General features: G+C 48.2%; 1 protein-coding gene across 1 annotated transcript in view; it reads left to right on the forward strand.

Annotated features, from left to right (window-relative positions):
- The first annotated feature begins 225 nt into the window (after positions 1 to 225).
- DDX21 (DExD-box helicase 21) overlaps positions 226 to 19396 on the forward strand; it is a 63520-nt gene continuing 44349 nt past the window's right edge. The window contains exons 1-9 of the mRNA XM_073585882.1: positions 226 to 392; positions 2479 to 2610; positions 2689 to 2886; positions 3597 to 3740; positions 4713 to 4788; positions 5611 to 5789; positions 6270 to 6387; positions 6626 to 6811; positions 6992 to 7137. Coding sequence (XP_073441983.1) covers positions 339 to 392; positions 2479 to 2610; positions 2689 to 2886; positions 3597 to 3740; positions 4713 to 4788; positions 5611 to 5789; positions 6270 to 6387; positions 6626 to 6811; positions 6992 to 7137 — 1233 coding nt within the window. The 5' untranslated portion in view covers positions 226 to 338. The remainder of the gene's footprint in view (positions 393 to 2478; positions 2611 to 2688; positions 2887 to 3596; positions 3741 to 4712; positions 4789 to 5610; positions 5790 to 6269; positions 6388 to 6625; positions 6812 to 6991; positions 7138 to 19396) is intronic.

Genomic DNA, 19396 nt, shown 5'->3' on the forward strand with positions numbered 1-19396 from the left:
AGGTGGGCTACTGATGGAAACTGACCCCCCCAAAGAAAGACGTGGTGTGACAGCGCCACTGGTGTGTATGAGGACGTAACGTGTACAACATGTCTCTGTGCAGATGTATTAGCCGCCTCCAATCCCCCACACAGCATACTCCACTTCCGAAATAAGCCAGCACGTTCCGCCGTGCAGATCACGTGCCTACACACTGGACGCACACATGACACGTCACTGCCCGCGCAGACCTCTGGGAATGACGTCATTTCCGCTTCCCTTTTCACGCTTCCTCCTGTAGCGTGGCCGCTGCGCATTCCCCCCTCTCTTGGGTGCGGGACTTTTAGAGACGATATTTAATGCCTGGAATTATTGAGACCGAACAAATGGAGAGTAGAGTCGGCAAGAAGAAGGTGAGTGACCTGCGGGCGGTGCCTCTGCGCGGTTTGTCGTGGTCGTTCTGCCCCTATCAGCTGATTGCGCCATGAATACACCTGTGCCAGCTGGCGTCTGGGGCACAGGAGGGCTGGAGAGCGGAGGGCAAGCTGGGTCTCATCAGCTGCTATGGGCCTACTGCTCCCAGCATGACCTTTATTAGGAGGTGCCTGCTGGGACTTGTAGTTCTCCAGCACTGTCTTGTATACACCTCCAGCTGAGTGTACTGATTTGCTGAACACAGTTACTAGCACTGAGTGGGATATCAGGAGCTGTAGATTCAATGGTATATATGTGTGTGTGTGTGTATATATATATATATATATATATATATATATATATCTCTGCCTGCTCCCTGGGAATAATAAACTGAAGCTCCTTTAACCTGTTCTTGACCTGGTTTTTTTGTTCCTTCTTTTTTACATAAATAATTACACTTTTTACATAAATGCCGTGGTATGAGGACTTCTGTGGGAGAAGTTGTAGTTGTGACTGGCTGCACTTACTTTACCTTTTTACAATGTACTGAAAGATGGGGAATGAAAAAATCTTCCCACCCCTCCTACAAAATGACTGTACTTTTTTTCTTAAGGGTATGTGCACATGTTGCGGATTGCTGTGGAATTTTCCGCAACCTTTGGCAGCAGGGCTGTGGAGTCGGTAAGCCAAACCTGCGACTCCTCAATTTCCCTTACACCAACTCCGACTCCACGACTCCGACTCCCACACATATTGCTTATATTTAAGTGAAAAATTTATTGTAGTACAATGTGAACCTCAGACATTTAATCATTTTTATGATCCCATAATCAAGATATTTAGATAGAACAGAATATATATTGGTGTACTACCCGGTTTTCTTTCTTTTCGGTACAGATACGATATGGATAGAGCAGATTTCTAATCTGCTTTTGCTATTGAGTAACATTATCTATGAGCTCAAAAACCTTTCAGGTGATGCAGTTTTTTAAAAAGATGATCAGCTTTTGCAGCTGAAAAACGTATCCTCAAAAAACACAGGAAAAACGCTGTGCGTGAATGTACCCTTAGATCAGGAATAGAACAGCCATTTATAGAACATTTCATAACTTTCCCAAACTCCTATGAAAAAATATTCAGCACATCCTGCATTGAACTACTGTACCCAATTTATTATATATTTTAGGAGTCGGTCCATTTTATACCGACTCCAACTCCGACTCCACCAAAATGAGCACCGACCACGACTCCGACTCCACAGCCCTGTTTGGCAGAATCCGCAGGTCAAAATCTGCGCATTTTTTGTTTGATTTCCTGCAGATATAGTGCGGATTTGGCCTGCGGGCATCTGCGGATTCCTATAATGGAATGGGTGTAAAAACGATGCGGAATCCGCACAAAGAATTGGCATGCTGCAGAAATAAACACTGCATTTCCACTTTCCGCACGGATTTCTCCGCAGCATATGCACAGCGGTTTTTTTTCCCCATAGAATAACATTGTACTGTAAATCCGTTGCGGATCTGCAGCGAATCCACAACGTATGCACATACCCTGTTGTCCCTGGGGGGAAAAAGCTATTCTATCTAGAGCGGTTAACATATGGGTTAAATATTTTTTACATTTTTAAGGCTCACACTTTTGCAGATGCAACTCTACAAAATGTTTTGTTATATCTTCTACTTTATGCCATATGCTTATAATAAAAACAAGTCTAGCATCGTCCCTCTGCCTTTACCCTTTACCATTTTTAAGTTAGACTTTAATTGTGTGCTTTTTCCTGTCCTTTTAGAGAGCTTAGTGATGGGGGGAGCTGCTTATTTTTACTTATTTGTCACTTCATCAAACGTTAATATTTGTGTTTCCTTGGAAAACCAAAACTGCTTGTTTTACACCATGTTGATTGGTGTAACGAGTGTCTCACTGAAAATAAAACTGAGTTCATCACACATTATTTTACATGTTGTAAAAATTTATCAGGTAATTATCAGTGACTGAACATCTCCTTTTGTCGCACCCAAATTTTCGTTGTAAATTCTTGCACAGTATTAGCGACCCCCTCATTGTTTGTGATTTGTTTTTCAGAAAATATCTGAAACTCCCACTCCCAAGAAGATAAAAAGAAAAATCCTGAATGGGGACACAGAAGAACCTGAATTTGAGCAAGTGTCTAGTATCAACGGACAGGTGACCGAAGATTGTGATCACAACAAACAGGTAACAGTATAGCAACTATGTCTCTGCTCATCCTTTCACTTCTGCAAATCTGAATCTAATCATTAATTTTTTCTTTAGACACCAAAACTGAAGAAAAAGAAGAAACTTGCTGAAAAAGAGAGTTCTACTGAAGCAGCTGAGCAAATTGATGAAGAGCAAGAAGAAACTGAAGCTCCTAAAGTAAAGAAATCAAAGAAGAAAAAGCAAAAATATGAGCAGGAAGACTTAGAAGAAGAAAACACAGCAGAATCTGAGCCACAGGTTAATGGCACAAAGGTAACATTGCACTGCAAGAATCATAATGCACAAATGGCCTCTTCAGAGAGGAAGGGGGGACGCTTATATGTAGAAATCCTAAAAGTCAATACTCGGGTTCGGAAGCCAGGCATGGGCTGGCACGGGTTTTAAGCCGTTTGAAAGGCTTTGACAAGTAGTTTAAGTGGTAAAGTTTATCCTCGTGGAGAGCGCCAAGTTACCGAATGGATACGTATAGGCCACACAATAAATCCGGATTATGTAACTGTCCATAATATTTAATCTGTTCCTGAATTTGACATTACTGATGGAGTGTGTTCACACATTGAGGGTTCTTGTTAAGTCTGTCAAGACTTGCGGTAAATGTAGATTCTACAGCTCGTTCCTGACTTCTCACAACTGGTGTAAGTGAGCAAGTTATTATATATCCCATTCATATGCAGCTAAAGAAATATTTATGTAGGCTTTGAAATTGTTGGCATGTCATCTACTTGCATGGAAAAGCCACTTTAAGCTGTATTGATTATGGCCTAATCTACGTGTGAATCCGCTGCCGCATCAACAGCAATAAGGTCTTTGGCCTAGAATCTCTTTGAAACATACACGTTAGATTTTCCATATGTGAAACTTACATATTTAACCCTTCTCAGTTTGTTCTGTTGCCTGCAGCAGGTAGGATTTGAAACTGACTTTTTTTTTTTCTCTTCCCTCATAATATGTTCTTGTGTTAGAGTGGTAAACCAGCAAAAGCAAAGAAAACTCCTAATATCGAGAATGGAAAAATGGAAACTGCAAATGACAGTGCCCCGAAGGCAAAGAAAATGAAAATTGACCTTGAAGCAGAAGAAAAGGAGGAATCCAAATCAGACGATGAGGTATTGTCTGTCAAAAAAACTCACGATAAGTTTTTGAAGGAAACATGTCATGTCGTCCCCCCCAAAAAAAAAAAAACTATTAACCTGCAGATATCTATTTAAACTGTAGGTTAAGACCGTCCTAAAAGTGCATTCGCAGGACTGAAATCTGGCTACCGGGAGAAAATTAACTAACTCCTGTAGCTTTCAGTCACCGCTCGGTACATGGTGAACAGTGATTGTTACCACACTGCAGCACTGACTGACGGCCCACTTTACAGTGCTGAGCTGGCTGTAAGTCAGTACCAGAGTGTTTTACAGCTGCCATTCACTGTGTACTGTGCGGTAACTGAAGTTGTTCTGGCTGCTTCTCTGAGTCAGAGGAGTAAAGGTAGTTTCCTCACGGCAGTCGGAGTTTGTTTGGCGGCTGCACAGCTTTAGAACGCTATTAATCTGCAGGTTAATAGTCTTATGACATGACATTCCCTTAAGATTGTCAGCCCTGATTGGGGTGATTGTGGGAACACCCTTTATATTGGCTGTTGCCTGGGATTATTAAAAAATAAAAAAAATCACATGGATGTACATTAGATTGCTGCAATTATGTAAGTAAAGGCTGTTCAGGATTGAATGATCGCTAACAGTTTGAGTGATCAGACATTTAGCCACATCTTAAGTAGCAGGAAGAAGATTGGAGCAGTCGCTGATGTAATGCCCATGACGGTTTCTTGATTGGCGCGCTGCTCGGCACATTCACGCTGTATATATGGCATCAATCAAGGAACAGTGGATATGATTATTCACTGCTGCAGCAAATTATTGCAACTGCTGCAATAATATATTTACGGGCACTGTACCAGCATGGCTTTAAAAAAAAAAAAAAAAAAAAAAACTTCACTCACGACAGGTGAGACTCTTAGGGAAAATTGTTCATTGTGCCATTCAAAATCTATGAATGCATTATATACGTATGTATTATTGAATTTTTTGCAGGAGACTGCCTTGGAGAAAAAAGAAGGTGACTTTTCTAAGTTTCCTATTAGTCAAGAAACAATAACAAATCTGAAAGGTAAAACTTGATTTTTGGCTTGGCTATGTTCACAAGACTGTAGTGTACCAGCTAATACAGTAGTAATATGTTAATCCCTATAGGTTTCTCCAATGAGCAGTTCACTTGGAAAAAAATAAAAAAAATCATAGGCTTATAAATATGACTGCTATAAGTAGGGCGAGTAGTTGTGAATTACCTAATTATTTTTACTATATAATGTACTGAAAAAAGGGGAAAAAAATTAAACTGCATTTCCACCATTTTTTTTTGGTGTGGAATTCATTGTGCAGTAAAATTGACTTGCTAATATGATTCTATAAGTCGGTACAAATACCCAGTTTGTCCAATTATATTTTATTTTAGTCTACAAAATGTAGTGCAATCATAGTTCTCAAATGGAGCTCAGCCCAACTGCCATGGTAAACCATTGGTTCCCTGCAAACATGTTGTGGAGGCCAGTGCGTGCGTGCACGGCAATGACAACAATTAAATACTGCTGTCAGAAATTGGTAGCTGCTTTTAAATGGTTAATCAGCTGTGATCGAAGCAAGCTCTGGTCACTGCATTTACAGGCAGATGGTGGCTTTGTGACTCTGTCAGAATTTACCTGGTATAAAGCAGACTAGGCTACTGAGCTGTTGGCATAGTTAATCAACCCATGACAGAAATGTACAACATGGGCTGTTAAATAGTTATTTTTTTCAGTTTGTGCTTTCTTACTCAAAATTTGTATGTAACACTGAAGCTGTGAGACTGCCATCCTTATTTGGTTAATATTGAGTATCAGCAAGTTAATGGTGAAAACGGCTGTAGTCATCGCATTCAATTTTTGTTTTTCAGCTAAAGGGGTCACTTACCTGTTTCCTATCCAGTCCAAAACCTTCCATACAGCTTACAGTGGTAAGGATGTCGTAGTCCAGGCTCGCACTGGTACAGGCAAAACCTTGTCCTTTGCAATCCCTGTGATTGAGAGACTAATCCAAGATAAGAACCCATTAATGCAAGGACGACCACCTCGGGTAAGACTCTTGTCTTGTATGGATCTGCTCTCGCATGCAGCAAGGAATAGTTTGGATGCTTTGTATATGAAGAATTATATTAGTCTACTAGCAATTCTGCTTGTTCAATCATGGATCGGTTAGTGTATTAAAATAAGGGATGTCGATCCTTCACCCCATTTTCTAGATACAATTAATATAATACACTTAGAGAAGAGTCTCTATGGGGAAAAATGATTTAAATACATTTAAAAGAATTAGGGTGATGCTAATAGTGAATTTCACATTCATGCATCCATCTCTCTTTATTATAGTCTTACTAGAGGAGACATGCCAACTCTCAGACCCTTGACATGCCTACTCTCAGACCCTTGTGTTTATGCAAGTGTATGTGTGTGATTGACGATAAGAATTTTCGTTGAATTAAATTCCCACATTTTTTTCAATAGATTGAATCTGATAATAGAAAAAATTTGTTAACATAAATGCCTTGTTTTACAGGTGCTTATTCTTACACCTACAAGAGAACTTGCTATTCAGATAACAAATGAAATTCGCAGCATCTCTAAAAAGCTGAAGACGTGTTGTTTCTATGGAGGAACGCCATACCAGCAGCAAGGTAAGATTGTGTCCTGCTAAGAATGAGCATTGATATGTTCAATTTCAGTTCCTATTTGGATGGTTGCTGGTTCATAATGCAAAATTCTTGGAGGGTCATGTCCGAAAAATGTACATATATTGATCACTATCTACACTCCCTTTTAAAGGTCACAATACATACCTGCTTTGTGTTATTAAATGAGCAAAAATCTAACAATATTAAACACTGAAGTAATGTTTCCTCTTCTTTCTTACAGCATTTTCCATAAAAACCGGGATTGATATTTTGGTTGGCACACCAGGTCGTATTAGAGATCTTATCCAGAACTTCAAGCTGGATCTCACTGTTCTGAAACATGTGGTGTTAGATGAGGTCGACATGATGTTTGACATGGGCTTTTCTGAACAAGTTGAAGAAATCCTAACTGTCCGCTATAAATCTGGTAGGTGAAAATAATTGAATATTTTGAGCTCAGGCAACAAAATTGTAGCTTGGCAGTCTGCTGCAATACATTTATAAGTTATATAGTGGAGCACACGAAGCTTAATCTAAGCAGAAGGGTACGGTACTAGAATTGTGTTCAGTAAAATGTTTTGTTTTTTTTTTCTTTTGTATTTTGAAGATCCAAATGAGAATCCACAGACTCTTCTTTTCTCTGCAACCTGTCCCAACTGGATGTATGATGTTTCTAAGAAGTACATGAGACGAGAGTATGAGAAAATTGATCTCGTAGGACACCGCAGTCAGAGGGCTGCCATAACCGTGGAGGTGAGTTCTTGGCATGTTTTTTTACACTTCTTGTGTATATGGGATCTGATTGCATATCCATTGTTTCAGAAATTTGACGTTCAGATAAGTCTAGATGTATAAACACTGTTCCTAAAGTGGACCTGCAACAATCCGTTAAACAAAGTCCTCCAAAGTATGAGCCTACTGGCTGCAGTTTTCTCTTTACTCTGACTTAAAGGGTAATTCAAATTTCTTTCTCGCTTCATTGGGGGACACAGGTTACCATGGGTGTATGCTGCTGTCGCTAGGAGGCTGACACTATGCAAATAAGAAAAAGTTAGCTCCTCCCCAGCAGTATACACCTACCGACAGGCCCAAATTACCTCAGTTTTTGCTTAGTTTCTGAAGGAGGCGGACCTGGATCTAACACTAGATCCGCAGTATTTTTCCTTTACAGGTTTTGTGTGTTATTAATCCTATCACCTTTATTTTTCCAGATACAGCTCGTCGGGTAACGGGGTGCAGGATGCTCACCCTGTTTTCCCACATTTAAGCGACCGAGAGAGCAGTGTGGTGTCACCCCATCGCCTACTCTCGGGCCCGCTGGCAGGACTTTGTCCCCTGTTCCCCGTAAGGGTGTTTCAGGGCGACTCGGTGGCCAGTCCTTGCCTATACCCCTCTCCTCGGAGAGGGCTGAGAGGAAGACGGTGGTCACCGGTGGCGGCATTCCCCCTTGTTCTTAAAGGGAATCTGTCACCCTTCTCTCCTCCTCCCCCCCCCCCTCCCCCCTATTAGGTGCCGGCATAGACATCGGGGGCTTATCTACAGCATTCTGTATTGCGGTAGATAAGCCTCCGATGTAACCTGAAAGAGAAGAAAAACACGTTATATTATACTCACCGAGGTGGGCGGTCTGGTCCGATGGGTGTTGCCGTCCCGTCCAGCGCCTCCCTTCTTCATGCGATGACGTCCTCTTCTCCCATCCTGTAATGGCGCATTGTTCTGCCCTGTTGTGTTTTTTTTTTTTTTTTTTTTTTTTTTTATACTTCTTCTTACACCCTGCTTCCTCCGGGCTGTTCTCTGGTTAGGCCACACCCCCTCCGACTCTCCCACGATCAACGGCCCCTTCTCCCCTGCTCGGACACGCCTCCTGGCCAGCGCTTTCCTTTCATTATCCAGCGCTGGACACGCCCCCCTGCCTGTTCCTATGTCCGACTCTCCCTTTACTTTCATAGCACGCTGGCCGCGCCCCCACAGACGGGCCAGCCTATCATGATGCCGCTTTCGATTTCCCCGCTGGACATGCCCCCTTTTTGGCGCTCTCGGCCTGTCTGGCCAATTACTAGAGGGCCTAGGTTGTTAACCCCGCCCTCCATCCTGCTCTTCTCGTGGCTCAGAGTGCACAGCCTCCATCTTGTGCTCCTGCAGTGTCCTTTTCTCTCTGGGACCTCAGATACCAGCCTCCTCATCTGTGTTCCGGCGAGGGACTCTGTTACCTGCGCTACTGCATCGCTGGGGGTCTGGTAGGCTTTCTTTTTTCTTACCTTGACCGTCTGTAACTCCCTCTCAGCAGTATCACCTCCATAGCGTTCTGCTGCAGTATTCACCGAGACTCTACCTATGCCCATTTCTGCAGGGGCCTCTGGCTATATCCCTTCGGTAGTTCACTACGCTTGTGCCCGCTGTAAGAGAAAGTGGGCTTCAGGCCAGCTGTCCCCTTTCTGCTCGTCCTGCAGTCCTTCCACCATGTCGGCGCCTCAGGACTCCTCTAACGCCTCCTGAGTGGGCCGTTGCCATGTCCCAGTCGGTTTCAGGTCTGACCGTTGCCATGTCTCAATCTGTTTCAGACCTCACCAAAATTTAACAGTCTCTGGTACAGGTCCTGGAACGTATGCCGCATGTCTCTGCTGCCACCAGTGCTCCGAACACCTCTCACGGTGATTCGCACGCACCTGACCATGACCTTCCCAGGAACAGATCAGGAGAAAGGACTAGGAAGCGGACTCTGTCTAGCTCTTCCTCAGATTCGGCAGCACGAAGGGTGCCCCTCTCTGCCCGTTCCCCTTCCTCGGAGGCGGATGTTGGGTCAGACGTAGCCTCTCTGTCAGAGTCTGACTCTGACGCAGATCACACCTCTATAACGCAGGACATGGTAGATGGCCTTATTTCGCCTTTTGTACAAACGCTCGAAATTAAGGAGGAAAAGGCTACTGCTCAAGACCAACCCGTTTCTTTCAAACGGGTAAAATGTCCATCCAAGCTTTTTCCCAATCACGAGTTCGACATCACTACCTCTAGACACTGGGAAAATTCCGGAAAACGCTTCCCGGGAAGAAAACATCTGGACATCCTTTACCCCTTTTAGTCCTGACCTCGTCAGCAATTGGTCAGAATCTCCTAAGGTGGACCCGCCGGTTTCACGCTTAGCATCTCAAACAGTCCTGTCCATTCCCAATGCGGCATCTCTCAAGGACGCTACGGACAGGCAGATTGAGGCCTTAGCCAAATCAGCCTTTGAGGCATCAGGCGCTTCCTTTTGCCCTAACTTTGCCTCCTCATGGGTGGAGAAAGCAGTATCTGCCTGGGCCAAGATACTCCGAGGCATTGTGGCAGCAGCTCCCACAGAGGAGCTAGCAGATTTAGCAGATTAAATTGCCCATGCTGGTAAATATTTGTTAAACGCCTCCCTGGATGCTGCTGCTTGCTCAGCAAGAGCTAACAGCAACATTATTGCTATTCGCCGCATCCTTTGGTTGAAGGCGTGGAACGCAGATCCGGCAGTCCCGGATTGGGGCCAAGCAAGACCAGATCATTTCGGATGCCACCGGAGGCAAAAGTACTTCTCTGCCCCAATCCAGGCCAAGACGCACCTTCAACAGAAAGGGCCCTCAGTCTTTTCAGCCCTTTCGACCTTTCTCTTCCTCAGGTGGATAATCTCAACAGGACCGTCCCTCTGCTCAGGGAGAAAGAAGGAAACCTTCCTTCAAACCTGCCCCTCGCTGGAGGCCTAGCAGCCACCCCTCTAAGACCTCCGGTTCTCCTGGCCACAGATTTTCCGCTGAATGACGGGTCACCCCCACCTGGGAATCTTTCCAGGGTGGGAGGCAGGCTGCTTCTTTTCAAGGAAACTTGGTTGGCGGCGGTCGACACCTGGGTCAGGGAGGTTGTCACATCAGGCTACAAAATAGAATTTTCTTCACCCCAAAAGGACGTTTCTTCCTTTCTCGTCCACCAAAATAGCCCTCTCATGCCCCAGGGCTTTCCCACGCTGTCTCGTCTCTCTGAAATTCAGGAGTGATCGTAGCCATTCCTTGGCACGAACGGCTTTCCGGGTTTTACTCAAACCTGTTCGTGGTCCCAAAAAAAAAAAAAAAAGACTGCTCCCTTCGACCTATCTTGGAGCTCAAGCAGTTGAATCGTCACCTTCAGGTTCGCCATTTTCAAATGGAGTCCTTGCGCTCGGTGATCGCCTCCATGGATCCGAGGGAATACCTTTGCTCTGTGGACATTCAGGACACTTACTTGCACGTTCCTGTTTGTGTGCAGCATCACAAGTTCCTCAGATTTGCCATACAGGAGTGCCATTACCAGTTCACAGCTCTCCCATTCGGTCTGGCGTCCACCCCCAGAGTCTTGGCCATCCTTCGTTCAAAGGGGATTCTTATAATTCCTTATCTCGACGATCTCCTGATCAAGGGTCCATCTCACCGAGACTGCAATCACAGCCTCCAGATCACTGGACACGCTGCATTGCTGCAGCTGGATAGTCAACAAAGAGAAGTCAACCCTGATCCCAACTCTGGGCATAGAATTTGACACCAGCCAATCTCGAATCTTCCTTCCAAATCAGAAAATTTCTTCCCTCCGACAGGAGATCAAAGCCCTAAAGCGCCCGGTCCCTCTTCCTATTCGGCTCTGCATGAGAGTGCTAGGGAAGATGATTGCTTCCTTCGAAGCAGTGCTGTATGCCCAGTTTCACTCCTGCCCTCCAGCTGGCCCTTCTGTCTGCTTGGGACAAGACGACATTCTCCCTGGACCGCCCAGTGCTTCTGCCTCTCAAGGTGAGGCAATCCCTAACCTGGTGGACGCTTCCCACCTCGGTCCTACGCGCGAGATCCTTCCTTCCCATTCGATGGCAGGTCATCACCACCGATGCCAGTCTCCTGGGTTGGGGAGTGGTTTTTCTCCACCTCACGGCGCAGGGCCGCTGGGATGCTCAGGAAGCTCTCCTACCAATCACTCTCTTGGAGATGAGGGCAAGAAAGATTTCCTTGATCCGCTGGCAGCCCATCCTCGTGGGGAAGCCGGTCCGCATCCAGTCGGACAACGCCACGGTCGTGGCCTACATAAACCACCAAGGCGGAACGCGCAGCAGGCAGACCATGCTGGAGGTGGCAAAGATTCTGCGTTGGGCGGAGAAACGTGTTCCCGCTATATCAGCCGTACACATTCCAGGAGTGGACAACTGAGTAGCCGATTTCCTGAGCCGTCAAGGGCTCGTGTCAGGCGAGTGGGCTCTCAACCCCGACGTCTTTCACCAAATTTGTCTGAGGTGGGGCGTTCTGGATGTCGACCTGATAGCATCTTGAGCAAACCACAAGGTTCCCCAGTACGTAGCCAGCTCTCGGGATCCGATGGCCATCGGCTGCGACGCTCTGGTATTCCCATGGTCCCAGTTTCACATGCCTTATCTATTCCCACCTCTTCCCCTGATCCCAAGAATCGTGAAAAAGATAAAGGCAGAAGGGGTTCCTGTTCTGTTAGTAGCTCCAGATTGGCCACGAAGGGCCTGGCATGCGGAGCTAGTAAACATGCTCTCGGACGTCCCCTGGAGGCTTCCAGACAGTCTGGATCTTTTATCGCAGGGGCCCCTCTTCCATCTGAATTCTCGGTCTCTGAATTTAATGGCATGGCCGTTGAGGCCGCGGTCATGAGAGGCGCAGGTTTTTCTCACAAGGTCATTCAGACCATGATTAAGGCAAGGAAGCCGGCGTCATCTTGCATCTATCACAGATGTTGGAAAGCCTTTTTCTGATGGTGTGAGGACAACAGTGTTTTTCCTATGACTTTTTTTCTCTTCCCTCCGTTCTGGGTTTTCTGCAGACGGGTCTCGACTTCGGCCTCTCCCTCAGTACCTTTAAAGGGTCAGGTGTCCGCTCTAGCTATCCTCTTCCAAAGAGATCTGGCTTCTTTTCCCCAGGTGAAGACTTTTCTTCAGGGCGTCGCTCACATAGCGCCTCCTTACCAGTCTCCTGTCGATCCTTTGGATTTGAATCTTGTTTTAAGCGCTCTTCAGCGTGCGCCTTTCAAGCCGATTCAGGACACTTCTCTTTCCCTTCTCTCGTGGAAGGTCGCCTTCCTAGTTGCTATCACTTCTATTCGGAGGGTCTCGGAGTTGCCAGCATTGTCTTGCCATTCCCCTTTCCTGGTTTTGCACCAGGATGAGGTAGTGCACAGACCGCTTCCGGCCTTTCTGCCTAAGGTGGTCTCTTCCTTTCACATCAATGAGGACATCGTACTGCCCTCTCTGTGTCCCTCTCCAACTCATCCCTTGGAGAGATCCCTGCACAAGTTGGACTTGGTCAGAGCAATTCGAATCTACTTTGCTAGGACTGCTCCCTTCCGTCAGTCCGACTCCCTGTTTGTCGTCTCGGATGGTCATCGGAAGGGGTTCCCAGCCTCCAAATCCACCATTGCTCGTTGGATTCGTTCAGCGGTTCTGGAGGCATACCGCATCCAGAACAAACAGCCTCCTCCGAGAGTGAAGGCTCACTCAACCAGGGCTGTAAGAGCTTCCTGGGCCGTTCGTCACCAGGCTTCGGCTTTGCAAGGCCGCTACCTGGTCGTCAATCCATACCTCGTGAGGTTCTACAAGGTAGATACTCACGCTACTGCTGATGCAGGCTTAGGCAGGAAGATACTGCAGGCGGTCTTACACCGGCCGACCTAAGTTCCCTTCTGTCAGCATTTCTTTCCCACCCTGGGGACTGCTTTTGGACATTCATGGTAACCTGTGTCCCCCCAATGAAGCAAGAAAAAAAGGGGGATTTTTGGTACTTACCGTAAAATCTTTCTTAGAGCCTTCATTGGGGGACACAGCACCCTTCTTTAATGTTGTACCGTGTTGGCTAATGTGCCTTGTTTGGTTGGTAAATAGGTTGAGTTCTTACAGTTTCTTATAGTAGCTCCTTATACTCCTTTATCACCAACTGAGGTAATTTGGGCCTGTCGGTAGGTGTATACTGCTGGGGAGGAGCTAACTTTTTCTTATTTGCATAGTGTCAGCCTCCTAGCGACATCAGCATACACCCATGGTAACCTGTGTCCCCCAATGAAGGCTCCAAGAAAGAGATTTTACGGTAAGTGCCAAAAATCCCCTTTTTAGCCATTCATGGAGGCTGCCTACTGACTCTTCACCCTCTTCTCACCATCGGATTCTTGTCTCCTACATTACGTGTTTTTTTTTTTTTGTTTTTTTTTTACCACTACGTTTGCCCATAAATTAAACAGGGTCTTATATTTGCTCCAAAAGAGGGATTAGGGCTTTTTTTTATTTTTATTTTTTACCTTAAACAATAATCCACATTTATAAAAATATCAACATGTATTCAGATATAATCATTTCATCACACTGTACATACACCCACTACTAATATGGTACATACCAGCTTATCTCATCTTAAATTCCTTTGGACTCCTGCAGTTAAAAGACCTTTCTCGTTCGCCTTATTGGGGGACACAGAGACCATGGGTGTACGCTGCTGCCACTAGGAGGCTGACACTATGCACAAAAAAAGGTTAGCTCCTCCTCCGCAGTGTACACCCCACTGACCGGCAGGGAACCCCTCAGTTTAGCTTAGTGTCAGTAGGAGGTGGACACGGGTCTTTCATTAGACCCTTATCTACCTCGATGTGCGTCGTTCCCTTTCAGGTTCTGGAGGGATACAGTGTGAATAGTCACAACTGTACTCCCACAAGGAGGCTTTGAGTACGGCGTGTACTGCCACCCCGTATCCTCATAGCTCTCCACAGCGGGACCAAGAGCTCAGCACGGGTGCGTGCCAGCGATCCAGATGGTCCTCGCTCCCCGTCTCCCACCCACTCGCCCACCAGAGCCTGTCGGTTTGGATGAGACGCGGCCACAACAAGAGACAGATCAGACAGCGTGGGATAATGAGGTACCTTTATTGAATACAAGACGGAGGTAAGTATGGGGGCCGAGTCGCGTCCTCCTCATCCCTAGATGGGCATCTCGGCGGCTCCAATATTGTTCAAAGCGGCCACTGCGGCTGCCGCAATTACTCCTGGCCCTGGCATCAGTAGGGGTCTTGCCCCGCGTTTTCCCCCGCCTTTAGTCCTTGGCGCAGCAGATATCAGCGGCGTTCTGCAGAACGGTTGCCGCGGCAGCGCTGCGGGACCTCCGCGCCGCCCCTCGCTGACAGGCGGCCGCCGCTATTAATTTAGGCCCCGGCTTCATTTCGGGCCTTCTTCGGCGTCGCGGCCACGCCCCCCGCCCCCTTCTCCTAAGCGGGCTTCTCTCCCGCCCGTTCTAGGCCTGCCCACCGCTCTCTTTGATCCTAGCCTGTTCTTGGCCAGCGGGCTGTGCCTTCCTTCAGCTTCGGCGGCTAGCTCCGCCCTTCTTCCTCTGAAAGCGCACGTTCCTCCTGCTCCTCTCAGGCCGCCGCCATCTTCGCAGCCTGTCAGCCGGACACCGCTCTCCGCAGCCTGTCAGCCGGATACCGCTCTCCGCTGCCCTACATCTTCCGACAAGTCGTGTGGCACGTTCCCTAGGGACACCGGACCGTGAGTATCTCTGCATCTGCAGACTGACACCCTCCTCTGCCTTTTTGACCCCCAACCTTCCGGCAGCAGGACAGCCTACTCCCCTCTGCCTGGACTGCAGCAACCCCATTCAGCAAGAATCCGTCCAGGAGCCATCTATTGCGCCATGTGGAAGCGAACCCCCCATTACTGGTTGGGCCTCGTCTCCTCAATCTGTGGCAGACCTCACCAGGGTGTCTCAGTCCCTAGTAGCCGTCCTTGATAGGTTGCCCCTGGACACTTCTGCAGGGTCCAGCAGGTCACATGATGCTCCATTTGAGCCAGCCAGCAGAAGCCGCAAAAGGTCCAGACAGGACCTCCGGCCGGGATCCTCTCCTGGCCTCACATCCCCACATAGTCCTTCCCAGCAGTCGCCCTCCCGTGCCTCCTCACCCAAGTCAGGTGAAGCGCTTTCGGATGTGTCATCCGAAGAGATCTTAATGCTGGATTCGGACCAGGACGCGGACGTGAAGGTTACGGTACAGAACCTCATTGCTGCGATTAAACACGCCTTCGAAATCTCAGACTCCCCTGCGAAATCCTCAGAACAGGAGGTTTCATTCAGACGGGCAGAAACACCTTCCAGGGTCTTCGCTTTCCGATCCGAGTTTGGCAGGATCCTTACCAGGGAAAGAGAAAATCCAACCAGGCGCTCTCAAAGAGGGTAGCGTCTCGGCGTGCTGTACCCGTTTGCCAAGGAGCTCACCGACAACTGGTCCGCTTCCCCCTCGGTAGACGCACCCGTGTCCAGACTTTCTGACAACACGGTCCTCCCGATTTCAGGTGTGGTGGCGTCACTAAAGGATTCTAATGTTAGAATTATAGAATCTTTAGCAAAGTCAACATTCGAAGCGGCTACAGCAGTGCTAAGCCCAGCCTTCGCTTCATCTTGGGTAGCGAAGGCCAGAGCCACTTGGGCAGAGGAACTCCGCAAGGGCATCCTAGTTAAAGCCCAACCAGAGCAATTGGCCAAACTGGCCAACCAGATCTCTCATGCATGGGATTATCTGCTCTCTGCCTCCTTGGATGCCGCGTCTTGCGCAGTTCAGACGTCAAGCAACGTGGTAGCAATCCGACGTTCAATTTGGCTCAAGGCTTGGCAGGCGGATTTGGCTTCAAAAAAGGTCCCTTACCAATCTGCCTTTTCAGGGAGCGTGTCTCTTCGGATCCCAGCTGGACCAGATTATTAAGGACGCCGCTGGAGGCACGAGTTCCCTCCTCCCTCAGTCCAAGCCTCGCAGACCTCCGTTAAGACGTCAGTTTCAGCCCTTTCGGACTTTCCGCCGCTTCAATGCGGCAGACAACTTCTCTAACCAACAGAGACCGCAGGCACGCCAGGATAGAGAAAAGGTGTCCTTCAGACCCATTCCCTCCTGGCGATCTCACAACTCCCAGGGCAGATCCTCCAGATCCAGATCTGGACGGTCCACATCAGCATGACTATCAACGAACTCTCGAGGGTCCTTCCCAATTAGGAGGTCGACTCCCTTTCTTCAGAGACGTCTGACTTGCCTCAGTAGAGGACGCTTGGGTCAGGGAGGTTGTATCATCAGGATACACGATAGAGTTCGTTTCTCATCCCCGGGATCGTTTCTTCGAGTCCTGACCTCCAAAAGATCCCGCCTTAGTTCCGGGGTTCTTTGCGTCCATCGCCTATCTCCTCAATTCCGGAGTGATAGTGCCCGTTCCCGAATCAGAACGTTTCACAGGGTTTTATTCAAACCTGTTCGTGGTACCGAAAAAAGGCGGTACAGTTCGCCCCATCTTGGACCTCAAGTTACTCAACAAGAGAGTCCGACTGCGTCATTTCCGAATGGAGTCTCTTCGGTCAGTAATCGCTTCCATGGAAACGCAGGAGTTCATGTGTTCAATAGACATCCAAGATGCCTATCTACACGTTCCCATATTCTCCGGCCCTCAGAAATTCCTGCGTTTTGCGATTTGCCAGGAACATTACCAGTTTGTTGCACTACCGTTCGGTCTCGCCTCCGCACCCAGAGTGTTTACAAAGATCATGGCGGCGTTGATGGCCTTGTTGAGAATCAGAGGTCTTGTTCTTTTTCCGTACCTCGATGACATTCTGATCACAGCTCCGTCCTTTCATCAAGCTCACCAAAGTATTACCATCGTCCTCGACACCCTGTCCAATTTCGGGTGGCTCATCAACAAAAAAAAAAAAGTCCTGCCTGGTTCCGACACAATGTCTTGTGTTTCTGGGTCTATTGTTCGACACTCGTCGATCAAGGGTTTTTCTCCCACAAGAAAAGATTTGCTCCCTGCAGCGGGATGTACGATCGCTACAGATCTTACGACTTCCATCTCTCCGGACAATAATGAAAGTCCTAGGAAAGATGGAGGCAGCGACAGAGGCGGTTCCCTTTGCCCAATTTCACACCAGACCTCTCCAACACGCCATCCTGTCTCGGTGGAACAGGTCTGTTTTTTCTCTGGACCGCCCAGTTCGTCTTTCATACCGGGTCAAGCAGTCCCTCAATTGGTGGCTGACGTCTCCACTCATCTCCCTAGGACGGTCTTTCCTCCCCATTCACTGGCAGCTTGTGACGCCGTTTGCCAGCATCTCGGCTGTGGAGCAGTGTTCCGCGAACACACTGTTTAGGGTCGGTGGTCAACGCAGGAGTCAGCCCTGCCGATCAACGTTCTCGAGATACGAGCGATTTATCTGTCTCTCGTTCACTGGGAGAGACTTCTCAGGGGCCTTACTATCCAGATTCAGACAGACAATGCCACAGCGGTGGCATATGTCAACCGCCAAGGGGGGGACACGGAGTGTCTCAGCCCTGGCAGAGGTGTCCAAGATTCTAAATTGGGCAGAGGTTTCAGTCCCAGCTATATCCGCGGTGCACGTTCCCGGCGTGGACATCTGGACCGGCGATTTTCTCAGCCGCGAGGGTCTTGCGGCGGGAGAGTGGTCCCTACATCCGGAGGTATTTCTTCAGCTTTGCCGTCGTTGGGGAACCGCGGACGTAGATCTGCTAGCTTCTCTCCTCAACAGGAAAGTCCCACAGTTTGTATCCAGGGCTCGAGATCCCCTCGCAGTGGGCGCCGACGCTCTGGCCATTCCTTGGTCGCAGTTCGAGCTCCCCTACCTGTTCCCTCCCCTGCCTCTTCTTCCCAGGTTGTTGAAGGAAATCAAGGCGGAAGGAATTCCAGTCATCCTCATCGCCCCAAATTGGCCCAAAAGGTCTTGGTTCGCGGACGCCGTTAACCTTCTCGCTGACGGAAGCTTCCAGACAGGGCAGATCTGCTGTCTCAAGGTTCGATTTGCCACCCCAATTCTCGGCCTCTCAATTTAACGGCGTGGCTGTTGAGACCGAGGTTTTGAAACGATCAGGCTTTTCGGATCGAGTTATTCAGACCATGATCCGGGCCAGAAAGTCATCGTCTTCCAAAATTTATTACCGTACTTGGAAGGCCTATTTCACTTGGTGCGAGGCCAACGACATTCCGCCCATGCGTTTTTCGCTCCCTTCTGTCCTGGCGTTTCTTCAGGCAGGGCTTGATGCAGGCCTTGCCCTCAGCTCTTTAAAAGGTCAAGTTTCGGCGCTGTCCGTTTTATTTCAGAAGACGTTGGCCTCCCGTCCTCAGGTCAAAACCTTCCTTCAAGGTGTGGCTCATGCGGCTCCTCTGTACCGAGCGCCCGTAGATCCTTGGGATCTTAATTTGGTTCTCAAGGTTCTGCAAGGTCCTCCCTTTGAACCTCTCAGGGAAGTTTCCCTATCTCTCCTTTCATGGAAAGTAGCCTTCCTAGTAACCATCACCTCCATCCGGCGCGTGTCGGAATTGGCGGCCCTCTCTTGCCGCTCTCCTGTCTTGGTACTCTACCAGGACAAGGTAGTTCTGCGGTCTCCGCCCTCTTTCCTTCCTAAGGTGGTGTCAGCTTTCCACCTGAATGAGGACATTGTTCTCCTGTCATTTTGTCCGGGTCTAGCTCATCCTCGGGAGCGGTCCTTGAACAAGCTGGACTTGGTCAGGGCGATGAAGGTCTACCTAGCTAGGACGACCCCTTTGCGGAAGACACTCTCTCTTCGTCATTCCAGATGGGGCGCGGAAAGGTCACCCGGCTTCCAAAGCTACTATTGCTCGCTGGATCAGATCGGCAATTTTGGAGGCCTTCCGGGTTAAGCATCGAGCGCACTCTACCCGGGCAGTGGGTGCTTCCTGGGCGGTACGCCACAGAGCCTCCGCGCTGCAGCTTTGCAAAGCTGCATCCTGGTCATCGGTTCACACGTTTGTGAAAATTCTACAAAGTCCACACCTACGCTTCGGCAGACGCCAGCCTAGGTAGAAGGATTCTGCAGGCAGCGGTGGTGAGTCCACTGGCCTGATGGAAGTTTTTTCCCACCCCAGGGACTGCTTTGGGACGTCCCATGGTCTCTGTGTCCCCAATAAGGCAAACGAGAAAACAGGATTTTTGGGTTGCTTACCGTAAAATCTGTTTCTCGGAGCCTTCATTGGG

Source organism: Dendrobates tinctorius, unplaced genomic scaffold (genome assembly GCF_039654945.1).
Source record: "Dendrobates tinctorius isolate UK_male_01 unplaced genomic scaffold, ASM3965494v1 ptg000089l, whole genome shotgun sequence".
In the NCBI taxonomy this organism is placed as follows: Eukaryota; Metazoa; Chordata; class Amphibia; order Anura; family Dendrobatidae; genus Dendrobates; species Dendrobates tinctorius.